Source organism: Netta rufina (genome assembly GCF_964035555.1).
Source record: "Netta rufina genome assembly, chromosome: 3".
Taxonomy (NCBI): domain Eukaryota; kingdom Metazoa; phylum Chordata; class Aves; order Anseriformes; family Anatidae; genus Netta; species Netta rufina.
In genome coordinates, this window is record NC_140125.1 from 50,492,103 (window position 1) to 50,507,445 (window position 15,343).

Here is a 15,343-nt window from a genome sequence, read left to right on the forward strand (position 1 = left end):
AGCACCTGTAGTTGCCATTAATACTAAGTGTCAAAGCTATGATATTAATGAGCAGCAGAAAGCAGTTGAATTAAGTTTCTTTAATTTTTCAGGAAAATTAAAAAAGTAAGTTGCAGGACACATTTATTAGTAAATTCTTTCAAAGCCAGTCAGCACACTACAGCTTATATTCATCTCTCAACGCACATAGCTATTCCCATTCCTCCTCCTATACAGAGAGCAGCAATACCACGCTTTCCACCTGTTCTTTCCAGTGCATGTAGAAGAGTAACAAGGATGCGACAACCCGAGGCACCAAGAGGGTGGCCAAGAGCAATGGCTCCACCTTGGATGTTGACCTGAGGGGGTAAGAAAAGACAATACGGAAGATCAAGTCATTTAACTTCGCTGAAATTCAACTACTGGGTATAGTTCCTGCATGTGAATAAGCCCGAATCCTTTACAAACACTTAAAGGAAAACTAGATCAGGGTCTGTAAAAGCTGTTAAAAGTAACAGTCTTTCCCAAAGGGGCCCATCTCATCATCCACCTTTACTCTCTAGAGCAGTGAATTTAGGAACTGGAGAGTAATGTCTGTTTTTTGCCATCTATAGAAGAGAAGGGCAAATTCCCTTCCAGGAACAAGTTCAAACAGGCTAATAAGTATGCTCAAGCAGTAACCTACATTTGCATAAAAATCTGCTGTAGTAAAGCTACAGGCTTGTTCTGTTAAGAAACAATTTGCCTGCTAGCAAAGCAAGCCCACAGCTGAGTAGCTTAAGGAAATGCCTGTTGTGGTTCCCATCATTTTTGCCTACTCGGAATGCACTCCAGCTGCACAGAACTACCTTAAATACATTCTTTACCTTTTCTGGGTTTACTTTCAATTCTTTTGCTATTGCAACAGATAGTGATGCAAAGGCTTCATTGATTTCAAACAAGTCAACTTGGTCCAGAGTCCATCCAGCTTTGTCAATCTGGTAGAACAAAACAGAAGCTTTCACGACCTTTTAGGTTTTCCTCAGCACCCAATGCAGCTGTTCACAAGACACGTCACATGATACAAACCCACCATTTCTAAGAAGTTAATGGAAAAAAGGATGTTTTCCTATAGCCATGGTTGATAACTTTTGACAACAAGCATAATTTCATGGTGTCTGCAAGAGTACAACATGCTAAAATGTGCTGGCTGCTTTTATAATATCAAGGTTAATTTTTTACACCTATCGGTGCTGCTAAAATTCCAGGGAGTCAAACTGCACGTGGTGCCCTTAACAAGTAAAGTTTTCAAAACTAGGTTTTAACTGATTAAAAGCAAGTACAGGAAGTAGTGAAGTGACCGGTAGTCACAGGTGGAGTGGAATTGCTCCAGTCCCTCCTGCGTTTATTTGGAAGCTGTCTTCCATAGTGTTATTTTAGAAGACAATGTGGCTAATGTTTTCACATGAGAAACTTCCACAATTGCCTGCATTGGTACAGGCTTCGGCATGTTTTTGCTTCCACTCAGTTTCTAACAACAATATGAAAAAGTATCTAAGATTTATTATGTCGCAACAGTAAAATGCATGGTCTAGTCAATCTTTCTAGAAACTGTTATGAAATTCTGAAGCAATTGACTGAGGAGGGTGTGAAGTATGTGATAACGCGCATACAGAGTTCATATTAAGTGAACTTTTTCAGAGTAACTATAAAATTTTAGGTAGTGCTAGTTACTGCGTGTTTATTCCACAATTTAAACTAGAAATATGTGTTTTACGTACAAAAATTAATGTTTATGGTATTGATTTATAAGAGCAGTTCGAGGTTAGATAAGGAAAAACTTCAGCTTTATGATTCCAGTTTTCACATTAAAAGCCACAGGTTGGGTGACCATATTTGGTTTCTACATTGCTGAGACATTTTGGAGATGAACAAAGTATACAAAGTCTACATGGTACAAATTAAACTACGAAGGAACACTAAAGCAAATCGGTCCCTGTCATAAAAGAGTTCTTTTCACACAGCTTCACAGCAGTTTCAGCAAATCACCTGGAGCTGCCATGGGCTACTTCTGTATTAGCAAGCAATGTGGCACCATAGGAGCTGCTCATAATAGTTGCACTCCAGGTATTTTAGTTGGAAATCTCGTCACGTGGACTGGATGCAGTAGATCAGTGTGTGCAGTAACAGTATGAGCACAGTGGTTGTGGTTCTGGAGTGTACCTTGTTTCATCTGAACAAGATGAAGACCCCTGAAGGGTCAGCTCATGCTGACCCTTCTCACTCTTACATTGCAAATACAATTAGGCAATGATATGAAAATTAACCTCACCAGACACAGAACCAGAATCAGATGGTGGCAGGACCAAATCATCCCCAAATTTAGTTAGTACACACTTCCACTAAGCTTGACCTTTAGGCCCCTATGTTATTTGAGGCCTTCTGTAGATTTGACCAGTGTATTTTCTGAACTCTATTCTTACATCTATAAAATGTTTTTCAATGAGTAGGTACTGGCCTGGTAGCACAAGAAATCTAACATACTTTCTATTATTTTAAGTCTTGTTTTCACTTACTTCCTTTTTTTCTACTAAGTTTTCCCTATAATCTAGGAAAAAAAAAAAAAAAACAAGATATGGCCAGAAAACAAAGAGAGACTACAAAAGGTTTTTTTTTAAATAATGGATACATAGAAAAACAATTACTTACAGCTTTCCTTATTGCTGAAATGGGCCCTACTCCCATTATGGATGGATCTATGCCTGTCTGAGCCCAGGACACGATCCGAGCCAAAGGCATAAGACCTCTCCTAGCAGCTTCTGATTTCTTCATTAGAATTACAACTGCAGCTCCATCGTTTATACCTGTGGAATGACAAACAACTGCTATGCATTTGCTGGGTAACCGCCATCAAATATTGCTGTTATTGTCCAAATACTTGTATTGCTTCACAGAAAGCAAGCAAAGACAAGCAAGCTCCTCCACAGCTATATTTTATGAGTTACACCTGTGTTGTCAGACATGCTGTTGCTTCCTTTAAGGTGTACTCAGCGGAAACATCCAGCTTTTCCATTCTGGTTTTAGCCTGACTGACCCACCTGAAGCATTAGCGGCTGTTACCGTCCCAGTTCCATCTGTCAGAAAACAGGGCTTTAACTTTGCCATTGTTTCCAGGTTGCTCCCATGCCGAGGGTGTTCGTCTGTTTTCACTTCTATGGGACCTGCAAAATGGAGCGTTAAACTCACCAAGTGTCTAAACACACACTTGTCTAGAACAGAAAGCTGCCACAACCAACCAGCTGGTAAGGAATCTATGCCACATTCCTTTTACCAACAAGCCATTCTGACTGAGCCCAATCGGTGTGAATTAATGCTCCCTCCAGCAGCTTCTAGCAGAACAGACAGCGGGGTTTTCTGAAACACTAACAAATACAATACTGTCTAGTTGTACTAAAGCAGATCTTGTTCTTGCTCTCCATAAGAAAACAGCTTCTCGTCTAAGCTGAATGCTATTTTCCAAGTGGTAGTTGTAGGAATGTCGTTGGAATTGGTAGTTAAATGACATGAAACCTAAACTGGTCTCAGGAAAGCCCTCCACTAGTTCAAAGGCCTAATGCCAGAACTTTTCCCACAGGATCTATTCAATGCGAGCACAGAACAACTGATGTGTGACTTCTTGAAAAATTCAGGTTTTGCATCCATGAGGGCTATTTAAAGAAGAACCACTGGAAATTGAAAAAGAGAGAACAGCTTACAGAACAGCTTACACAACAGGCTGCATAACTGGGAAAGCACCGATTACAGGAGTCGTAGTAGCAAACAAATTTCTATTTAAAATTGGCTCATTATCATAGAATCATAGAATATCCTGAGTTGGAAGGGACCCTTAAGGATCATCAAGTCCAACTCTTGACACCGCACAGGTCTACCCAAAAGTTCAGACCATGTGCCTAAGTTCACAGTCCAATCTCTTCTTAAATTCAGACAGGCTCGGTGCAGTGACCACTTCCCTGGGGAGCCTGTTCCAGTGTGCAACCACCCTCTCTGTGAAGAACCCCCTCCTGACGTCCAGCCTAAATTTCCCCTGCCTCAGCTTAACCCCGTTCCCGCGGGTCCTGTCACTAGTGTTAATGGAGAAAAGGTCTCCTGCCTCTCGACACCCCCTTACGAGGAAGTTGTAGACTGTGATGAGGTCTCCCCTCAGCCTCCTCTTCTCCAGGCTGAACAGGCCCAGTGACCTCAGCCGTTCCTCGTACGTCTTCCCCTCCAGGCCTTTCACCATCTTCGTAGCCCTCCTCTGGACACTTTCCAACAGTTTCATGTCCTTTTTATACTGTGGTGCCCAGAACTGCACACAGTACTCGAGGTGAGGCCGCACCAGCGCAGAGTAGAGCGGGACAATCACCTCCCTTGACCTACTAGCGATGCCGTGCTTGATGCACCCCAGGACACGGTTGGCCCTCCTGGCTGCCAGGGCACACTGCTGGCTCATATTCAACTTGCTGTCTACCACGACCCCCAGATCCCTCTCTTCTAGGCTGCTCTCCAGCGTCTCATCGCCCAGTCTGTACATGCAGCCAGGGTTTCCCCGTCCCAGGTGCAGGACCCGGCACTTGCTCTTATTGAACTTCATGCGGTTGGTGATCGCCCAGCTCTCCAACCTGTCCAGATCCCTCTGTAAGGCCTTTACGCCCTCATTTGAGTCCACAACTCCTCCAAGTTTGGTGTCATCAGCAAACTTGCTCAAAATACCCTCTATTCCTACATCCAGATCGTTTATAAAAATATTGAAAAGTACCGGCCCTAAAATGGAGCCTTGAGGGACCCCACTGGTGACCGCCCGCCAGCCTGACGCAGCCCCATTTACCATAACCCTTTGGGCCCTGCCCGTTAGCCAATTGCTCACCCATCGTATGATGTTTTTATTTAGCTGTATGGTGGACATTTTGTCCAGTAGGATCCTATGGGAAACCGTGTCAAAAGCCTTGCTGAAGTCCAAAAAAATCACATCAGCTGGTTTCCCTTGGTCCACCATACGGGTGATCTTATCATAAAAGGAAATCAGGTTAGTTAGGCAGGACCTACCCTTCACAAACCCATGCTGGCTGGGACCAATGACTGCTTTGTCCCCCAGGTGCGCCTCAATAAGACCGAGAACCAACTTCTCCATGATTTTACCAGGCACTGACGTGAGACTGACAGGCCTGTAATTGCTAGGGTCTTCTTTCTGACCCTTCTTGAAAATTGGCACAACATTTGCCAGCTTCCAGTCTACCGGGACCTCTCCAAATTCCCAGGATCGTTGAAAAATAATTGAAAGAGGTTCCGCGATGACATCCGCCAGCTCTTTCAGCACCCGGGGATGAATCCCATCCGGACCCATGGACTTGTAGGGATCCAGGTGGAGTAGCAAATCCCGCACACGTTCAGGGTCAGTTGGGAGTTTGTCATCCCCACCGTCCCGGCCCTCCAGCTCAGGGCACCCTGGGTCCCGAAGCCCATCATCGGCATTGAAGACAGAGGCAAAGAAGGCGTTAAGCGTCTCTGCTTTGCCTACGTCATCGTCTGTGAGGAGACCTTCCCTATCAAGGAGCGGCCCTATGTATTCTTTAGTTCTCCTTTTTCCATTTACATATCTAAAAAAACCCTTTTTATTTTCTCTCACAGACACAGCCAGCTTCAACTCTAGGTGTGCTTTGGCCACTCGAACTTTCTCCCTACAAACACGAACAGCATCCCTGTATTCTTTCCATGATGCCTGGCCCTCCTTCCAGTAGCGAAACACTCTCTGTTTTCGCCTAATCTCCATTAGAACATTCCTGGTCAGCCACGCCGGCCTCCTGCCCCGCCTGCCTGACTTGCGATATTTTGGAATTGCCTTATCTTGTGCTTCTAGGAGGCATCGCTTAAAGAGTGACCAGCACTGGTGGACATCGAGGCCTTCAAGAGCAGTTTCCCAGGGGACCTTGCTGACTAGTTCCCTGAGCAGCCTGAAGTCCGCTTTCCCCATATCTAGGGATGAGGTTTTGGTGGCACTTTTCCTTCTGTCACCATAAATTTTGAACTCAACCACTTCATGGTCGCTATGACCGAGGCGGCCACCAATCACCACATCTCCCACCAGACCCTCTCTGTTTTCTAGCAACAGGTCTAGGAGGGCACCTTTCCTAGTTGGCTCTGTTAGCACCTTCACCAAGAAGTTATCATCTAGGTGCTTCATGAACCTCCTGGACTTGCTCGTGTCAGCCGTGTGGCACTCCCAGTTAACGTCCGGCAAGTTGAAGTCCCCCATAAGGACAAGGGGAGTTAATCTCGAGGCCTCTCTTAGTTCTGTAAAGAATAATTTATCGGCGCTATCATCCTGGCCAGGCGGTCTGTAATAGACTCCCACAACGACATCCCCTTTATTTGTTCGTCCCTTGATCCTTACCCAGAGGCTCTCAACTTTGCCATCGCCGACCTGAAGTTCCACACAGTCCAGCCCCTGCTTCACATACATCGCCACCCCACCACCTCGCCTACCCTGCCTGTCCCTCCTGAAGAGCCTGTAACCATCTATCGCAACACCCCAGTCACAGGACTCATCCCACCAGGTTTCGCTTATGCCGATGATGTCGTAGTTGCGGGACTGGGTCAGGACTTCTAGCTCATCTGTTTTATTCCTCATACTGTGTGCGTTTGTGTAAAAGCATTTCAAGTGCGTCTCCTTACACTCAGCACCTTGTGGATCTGACCAAAGGACCTCACTGGCACACAGCCCCTCTGATTCTAGCGTACCATCCCTTAGGTCTTCACCGGCGCGCCTGGTTTTAGCCCCTTCCCCCTTCGACTCTAGTTTAAAGCCCTATCTATCAGCCCTGCCAACTCCTGACATTCCATTCACACCTACCTTTTTTAGAAGGTACAAGAACAGGAACAATTTCTTTTGTAAAATAGCCAGCTTTCTGCGCTGCCTCTGCTCTGTTTTGTGACTGTACAGCAAACTGGTCCTGTTCCCCTCTGCTAATTTGCCACTGATTGGCCACATTTTCAGCTGAAACGAGAACACAACGCAAATTAACAAAAATAACTGCTGAAATTGAAAGTACAAAGGTAGTCATTAATGTTTGCTGTAGCAAGCAGCTAAGCTCATTGAGTAGTTTTCATTCTGATTTCCTGTTTTGTTTGCTCATGATCCTCCAGTACATTTTTGGTTTAAGGGTGAACATTTCTGTATACAATTTCCTTCCAGATGATATATCAAATTCAATACAAACGTCAACAAGCTTTTCTATTTGCTTTTCTGAATCGTGATGCTCAGACCTCCCAACATCTATTTCAGAGGAGAGAACAATTCTGAAGTTACTGTTTCATAAGCAGGAAGTGAAAAAGCAGTTGGGTGCCTGTGTCACTGAGGATGCAATAACCTGAGGACATGGAACCATGTGCATCCACACTACACTTTACGTAACTCCTTCCCATCATAAATCTGTGCTGCTGAATGCTTCAGTTACAGATGGAATTATTTTGGTTACTTTTCCTGAAATTAATTTAAATTGCTCAGATGCAAAAGATGCAGTGAGACAAGGTACAAAGAGGCCCAAGCCAGAGAGTTCAAAAACCTATTTTTCCAGGTCAACACTTCGTTAGCTCAGTTAGAGGAAGAGGGGGAAAAAAAAAAAAAAAAAAGTAGTTTTTACACACAAAGCAGAAAATGCCTTCAACACCTTTCAATATTAGGGCTTACTCTCTTTTTCATGACTACAACTTAAGGATGGCCTGAAACATCTTATTTGACAATTCAGATTTCTGAAATTTACTCACAGTGAGTTCTTCCTCCCTTCACAGTTAACCATGTCATTTTCAGGACTGCCACCACTTACCTGTTATACCCATGTGATACTGATAAAATGCATCTGTGAGGCCATCGCGGATTATACTGTCTTGCAATGAAGCCTCTCCCATTTTCACCCCAGCTCGCATGTGAATTACATGAGGAGCCTGCAAGAAGTATTTCAAAAGGAGTTAAGTCTTTCATATCCGTGGTACACAATACAGCCAAGACAGCTGCACAGCCAGAGACAGATCCCCACCTTGGGGCTGCAGGTAGCAATCCCAGATCCCAGCTCACCTTTCTCTCTTGCAGCCCTGCTCACACACATACCCCTCCTGCCCCAAACACCCTAATTCCTTTTTTCACACTGCAGTATAGAATGAGCATCATGGTAAGGGGAAAATTAGGGTCCTTGGCCAGTCAAAACATGAGTTTCCCCATCTGCCTGATCTGTCTCTCCCTCCAGGGTCTGACAGCTGGCACACTCTTTGGCCTCCGCATTTCCCAGGCAGCAGCTCACCAAGCAGCAAACATTTTCTCTGCACGGGTAGAATTAAATGGTTCTGTGGGGCGATGCAGCCCATGGGTCCATCCAAACAGTTCCCACTGCACTACCAGGGAACACCACCATCACCCTTGGCACTGACAGACAGTGAGCCCTGGCAGAAGACCCCACCCTTGCCTGGCATCAGACCATTTGCTCAGTACCAACCCATGACACAGCCTTGGGCTGAAAACCCTGAAATGGAAGCGCTCTGCTTCCTTTCCAAGATCTAATTACTGAACAATTAGTCTGCAAGAGAATAACATTTCCAGTTATTCATTCTTTGGGCCTCTTGCAGCACAAAAGCAACCCTCGCTATTGCCAGCTGTCTCAAGCAAATAATTCATCACTAGAGGGCTAGATGGGAATTAAAATGGAATTTTTGATGTGCGTTTGCAATGGCACCTTTTAAGTAGCTACAGTATCATTAAAAAAAAAAACAAAAGACCATTTTTGGATGTGTAAATTAATTTCCAAGGGCAGAAACTGCCTCCAAAGCACTAGCCTTGAAACACATGGTTTCAACATAACTTGATTGCTGTTTGTTCCCTGTAAGCCAGAAAGCGAGAGTGCAATCTTTTGCTTTACCTTGCTCATACTTTCCATGCCTCCTGCAACCACAATGCTGGACTCCTCCGTCATTATGGACTGCGCACCCAGACATACCGCTTTCAAGCCAGACCCACAGATCATCTGGCAGCTCCATGCAGGCACGGAGTAAGGGATTCCTGCACCAACACTCGCCTGCCGAACAGGGTTCTGCCCAGCACCTGCAAGAACACACAGCAGTTTTCCTTGTCCACTCTCTGAAAGCAAAGGCAGGCCTTGTCCCCAATTCCACCAACATTTAGGGCTTGTTCCTGTTTTTAGTTGGTAGACAAGGAAGTTCCCAGCAGCTCAGTTACCTCTCTCGTTTATACAGATGGTAAGACCAGTGACTTCGGCCACTTGCTACTCGTAATTTTTTTATTTGCAACTCTGCTTTTGACTGCTGGTGAGATGAAATGGCATTTATTCAATTTCAGATTGGCACTAACCTGTTGCACATGTATAAGATATGAGTTCATTTAAACTGCTGCTAGCTGAAGGGCTTATTTTTGATGTCTTCTGCGCACTGTGAATAGACATCTTTCCCCTTTGGTTCCCCTGGAAACCAAAAGCGCATTTGTGCAAATGAAAGCTTCCATTCATTCTCGCTCGCAATCTGCTGCAGAGAGAGAATGGGCGCACTATATTCAAAGGCAAAGTTCTTCATCAACACCTCCCCAGGCCAGAGCGAGGCCAGCTCTTTTGTATGTAAAGGCAGAGATAAGGAGAGCACAGAGCCAGATTCGCATAAACCCGAATCAGCTTTAAATATGACAGCGCTTCCTTTACTTTCCTCCTCACTGTTTAGCAGAGGGTCTGCCCTGTGGCTCTGATCAAACATTACCCTGGACGAAGCACACGGCGGTGTCAAAGCAAACAATTCCCTGCACCCACATTTCCACGAAATCCCCTCATTTGCGCGTAGCGAGCAGCAGGCAGCCCCTACAGAGCCCCCCCCCCCCCCCCCCCCGCCCCGCTCGCGGCCCTACCTGCGGCCAGCACCTGGCCCAGGACCACCTCCGACACCTCCTCGGGGGCCAGCCCTGCCCGCCGCAGCGCCTCGCGGATGGCGGCGGCGCCCAGCTCGTGTGCGGGCAGCGCGGACAGGGCGCCGTTGAAGGAGCCTGGAGGAGACACAGAGAGGGACGGGGGGGAGGAAGAAGGGGAGCGGTCACCGCCCGCACGCAGCCCCGGGCACACCGCGCGGGGGGCTGGGCGCTGGCGGCCGCTCACCCACGGCGGTCCTGACGGCCGACACCAACACCACGGGGTCCGCGCTCATGGCCGAGCCGAGCCGAGCCGAGCCGAGCCGAGCGAGGCCGGGAGCGGAGCCGGAGCCGGAGCTGAAGCCGGAGCCTGGGGAGTGGGGCCGGGGCCGGGTTCGGGTCCGCCCCTCGCGTGGTGCCGGCGCCGCCCCTCGCGTGGTGCAGGCGGGGCCGGGCCGCGGGCGGGGCGGGAGCCGCTGAGGGGAGAAAGGGCCCCGAGGGACCTCCCAGCCCCGGCGGTGCCGCAGCGTGCAGCCCTACTTTTAGGGCTTTTAGGAAGAAGCGAGGGGCGAATTGCGGCCTCGCATGGCAAGTGCTGTGTGATGATGGGTGTGCGCCACGGGGTGTGCAGCGCCAGCGCGCCTGAGCTCGCTGTGTGGAAACACCGAGTGTAAAACCAAGGCAGCGCCCAAGCTGGACCTGCATCAGGCTCCAATCTTCCCTTGTGATGTAAAAACCTACACAGGAAAATAGCACGGCTTTGGAAAGCAAGACCGTTAACCCAGATTTCACCATTACAACAACATCACTGGCATAAGTGAAACAAAAAAAGACATCTCAGATGTCTTCAGGAGCAGAAATCTCTGGTTAATCCCGTGGGCAGCCAAATCCTTCGGCGGACTAATCCACCAGTCGCCTCAGGATGCACTGAACAGCAACAGGCGTGCGCCACGGCTTGTCTTTAACAAGGCTGCGTGGCCAGGGCAGCTGGTAATGCCAACAGGGACCTCAGAGTAAACCTGGGTGACAAAACCACGTCTGGAGTCTTTCCGCAAGACTCATCAGTAAGCAATTAGTAGATCTACCGTACAAGCAAAACCCACAAATACGTGATTTTAAGCTATAAAAAGCGGTTGTTTTAGAGGAACATCACACAGTTCCTGGGCAACCTTCTGCGACTGGAAGTGCTCTGCACCACCTCAAAACTCAGCAGAGACTGACTCACGCAGATGTACGGAGGCAGCACCAAGTAACCCAGTTTATCAGCTGTCCCGTATACCAACACGTCATTCTTAATGCAATATTTGACCGATTACAATTTGAAGTCATCAATGCAAATACAAAATCAATAATGTAAGAAGAGCCCTGAATAACATTAAATGTCAGCAGGTGTGCAAAGTCCAAAAATGATAATACCTCTAAAGTAGCTCTTACACACAGGATTCCCTTTTATTTAAAGCTTTACAAATATCAGCATTAATCTCTCCACACTTGATCTTTAATCTGCTAACAGACGGAAAGAGTTTGAATTTGAAGAGGGCCTTGTGAATTCATGACAGCTCAGGCCAACGAGCTGACTTGCTGCTATTTTGTTCTCAACCATAAGCAGCTGAACTGTTTCCCAGCTCAAGAGGAGTGGGAGACCAACCTGTAATGTTGGGCCAGCCCAAAATGACAGAATCAAACGAGTTTTATCCAGGTACTTTTGTCTGACTTTTGTTATACTGTTTAATTCTGCTTGGACAGTGTCCAGGAGGAGATCCAAATGCATAGCAGGAATGTGTAAAGGAACAAAACAACAGCAATTGCACAAGACAAATAATGAGGAAACTTGTATGGTACAGATCAAAGTTAAGTTATTTAAACATACCAGAAAATGACTAAACATTAGTAGGCAGCTGTGCTTTGAATTCAGTGCAGTTAATGTGCAGCATAATAACCAATAGCAAACTACTGCCCAATGCTGGTACATTTTCACATTTCTTGGAAATCTCGGCTCTGGGAAATTCAGTCAGTAAAAATTAGGACATCAGTTTGGAACAATGAACTTCACCCACTATCATTCAAAAAGTAAGATTATGTTGCAGAAAGTTTATGCGTTACCTTCCCATTATCACAATGAAATAGGCTTGTGCCTTGTGTAAAATATTCACAGATTTGTGCATTTTTATTTGGTAATGGTAGCTCAGTTTTATTAGGAATAGGCTAAAACTTAGAGCAGTCCAGTGTTCACTGATGTACTCTTCTGCTAAAAAATGTTTTCTAAATTCAGCCTGTCCAGATATCAGTGTTGTTACCAACATATGAAACCTTTGATCTTTCTACCATAAATCTGACATTTGGTTGGTCAATATTTATAGCAATACTTTTGTTGGGTATGTGAGTTAAAAAAAAAAAAAAACAGATCTTTGACAAAATAAATAAATAAATAAATAAATAATTTAAATTCATAAATCTTGACAAGAAGATAGAAAAATCTCATCATACTTGGTAATTCTGGGGTCCATAGTTCTCACCTGAATGCTTTTCAGAGGCATTCACCCTTCAGATGCGTGTTTTCCATGCTTAGTATGTATTTGAAATTACTTTTATTCTTGCTAGGGAATATGAATTGTTCTTTGGTTGGTTTAAGCAAAAAGCAAGGTTTTTGTTCGTTGACAAAAGATGAAGTCATATTTTTTACTCCTTAAAAAGTTAACTCAGGTACCAAAGCAGGTTAGCTTGACAATTAGCATCATTTCAAGAAAATTAGAACCTTTTTCATTTGGGGGAGATCTGAGAAAGCTTTTTCTTCTCTCCACATTCTTTAACATTGTGCCAGGATAATACAGGGCATTCAGGCTTGCTGAACACCTTTAGCACCTCAAGAGTCTTTCTCAGGTCTAGGAAGAGCATTTGTTCTTTTCCCAGGTTTTCTCACTAGGCTACTGATGCTCAGTTGTCTACAGATGGGTTCAGCAGACAAAATACACCTCAAAGAACAGGCTGTTTTCCTAATGAAGATGAGATTTATGTTATCTAACATTCCTAAACCTCAAATTCCCTCTGGATTAATCGGGTCCTTGGAAATCAAGTTCCTGATAAGTAAAAAAAATGTTTTAGCCGTGTTAAGAGCCATCTGTGTTTTCCTTGCAACTGTGTTTGTCAGGGAAAGCTCATAATCTAATCAATACTTAATAATAATAATAACAACGTTCCCTTCCTCTCAGACAGAAAAAACTTTGTGATATTAAAACCATTGTAACTTTTATATGGCTTAAACATAGGTATAGTAGATACCTGGCTTTATATCCTTAGTAAATATATACAAATAATTGCTCCAAATGCAAGCATGCAGTATTTATCAAGCATCGCAAACCCAAATTGAATTTGAGTCACCATTTGGTTGTAATTGTAGATTCATTGATTCATTGCCTTTTAGGGGATGTCTTCAGGAGACCATCTGCAATTTACTTACCAGTGTGGTCAGCCCTACCCCAAATTCTCCCCCAAATCCTTGTATTGTATTTAGGAACTCACAGGTGTGCAGTGGCATCACAAGTGCTGCAGTCCTGGAGACTGTTGCTGTCAAATTGACTCCATGGACAGTAGAGTTTTAAAATCAGCTGTATAACAATGTACATGCTTTCATGAGATCTTATATGTAAATCATAAAAAATTACCATTAATTAAAAGGGAAGGCTCTCTAAAGAAATTCTTATTACCTCTTGCTATAGAAATAGAAGAAAAATACATTGCAATTCCAGTAAGATCCTTAGAAATCTCTTATCAGGGGGCATAAAGGAAATATTAAGGCTGCATTCTAGGATGCAGAAAGCTTTTGCAAGGGAGGGAGAGTTCATGGAATTCAAATTCGGGGTTTTTAGCGTCTAAATCTCTACCTGCTAATTACCTGAAGTACCTCTCCATACCACTTTTTTTTTTTTTTTTTTTTCACAGTGCAGCAATCCATGTGTTTTATTTTTCCACCACATCTGTAGGCTTACTGCAACATTTTCTAGTGCCCCTTAAGAGCTCATGCTCTGCTCCTGCAGCAGGCATACCACCGTTTTGCCTTCCTCCATCTTATGTCCTTACAGGTCAAGGACAAATCTTTGAGGAGCTGATTAGCATTCCTTTCATTTGTCATTTTAAGTTTGCTTAAAATGCTAAGAAATGTATGTAACAGCATTCCAAACTATTTTATTTCTTCCTTTTTTTTTTTCCCCACCTTTTTTCCCCCTCCTATTTCTTAGCTTTGTTGACCTGCAGACTATCACTGCCATCTCTTGCAGTTTATTTAATGAGTCTTTTATACTCAGTGGTGCGATGCAGGAATACTGAAGTGCTCTGCCTTGGTCTCAGATGGGCCAGAGTTGCCCTGCATCTATCTATCTGTCCATCCATCCATCTATCAGTCTGTCCATGCAGGGTGCAGCACTGGAGGGACACAAGCATGGGAGAGGGTGAGGCAGCCCAGGTGAAGGCATGCAGAGAACAGATGGAAAACTTAGCCATGAATATGCAACAAACAGCTTCCTTCTAACTTTAGAAGTGTCTTAATTGTTGCTTTGTTCCACTTGGTGCCATTGTCAAAGCAAAAGGTGAAAAATTCAGACCTGAGCAGGTAAAAACAATGTCAAGCCTCAAGCTTTCTAGAAGGAAAATAATTAAGTGAATGAACTACATGCTGGCATTCAAGGAACTCAGAATGAAACTAGAGGAGCCAATATGAACAGATTTAAACCAAAAATGGATTCTACTTTTATTAATATCCACTGAGCAGGCCTGGTAGGTAAGAATGGGCCAGAAAGAAGGCAGCACGTTATGTGCCATTACAAGGGGGTCAGTTTAATGCCAAATGATGTTCTTGTGCAGTCATTTTTCCTCTTACTTTAATCAACTTTTCCATCAAAGCCAAATGTAGGAGAGTCAGCATTAATTTAAAACACAGTTCAGGTGTGTCATAGGTCACAGGGAAGAGATGCAAACACAATATGCTTCATGAAATGGTTAATTTCACCTTAAACATTTCCTGCATTTAATTACAGAAAGCTGTACTGTACACATTGATATTGGTTCCTATTTAATCTTAACATTATCTATATTGTGCTGCTTTATGAGTTTTGCTTTCTCATTGGTATTTTCATCTGAGGACAAACAATGCTGCTAGGAGTTATCTTGGTACCATAAAAAAAATTACTCCAGTTACCATACCGTAAATGCAAGCCAGTGCAGATGTTAGTATATTTATTCCCGTAGCACTGAACAAAGTCCCAATATGCTTTACGTGCATTTTTAGCATTGCAGTGTTTAAATTTGTACATGAGGACAAGTCAATTCACTATGTTAATGTTCACGTTAAGGACTATTATAGAACTGTAAGACCTCTCCCAGGCTGCCACATCCTGTGATTGCTTTATCTGTGAATCAGTATCTTAAACGTTTAAAGCAAACACCTGCAAGGGATTTGTG

General features: G+C 44.5%; 1 protein-coding gene across 1 annotated transcript; it reads right to left on the reverse strand.

The window, feature by feature from the left end:
- Positions 1-58: 58 nt before the first annotated feature.
- ACAT2 (acetyl-CoA acetyltransferase 2) lies at positions 59-10,282 on the reverse strand. Its single transcript, XM_084285055.1, has 9 exons — positions 10,137-10,282; positions 9,893-10,027; positions 8,904-9,085; positions 7,821-7,938; positions 6,848-6,991; positions 3,057-3,179; positions 2,668-2,822; positions 846-956; positions 59-338 (listed from the first exon to the last, which is right to left on the reverse strand). Exons 1-9 carry the CDS (start codon positions 10,183-10,185, stop codon positions 171-173), a joined length of 1,185 nt encoding a protein of 394 aa, XP_084141181.1. The 5' UTR covers positions 10,186-10,282; the 3' UTR covers positions 59-170.
- Between the last annotated feature and the right edge of the window lie 5,061 nt (positions 10,283-15,343).

Bases quoted from the DNA above. Each gene is read 5' to 3' on its own strand.
- ACAT2 (XM_084285055.1), bottom strand. From the start codon at position 10,185: ATGAGCGCGGACCCCGTGGTGTTGGTGTCGGCCGTCAGGACCGCCGTG. The intron at 7,939-8,903 runs GTAAAGCAAAAG...TACTTCTTGCAG, and splicing joins GCATGGAAAGTATGAGCAAG to GCTCCTCATGTAATTCACAT. The intron at 2,823-3,056 runs GTGGGTCAGTCA...GTCATTCCACAG, and splicing joins AACAGCCGCTAATGCTTCAG to GTATAAACGATGGAGCTGCA.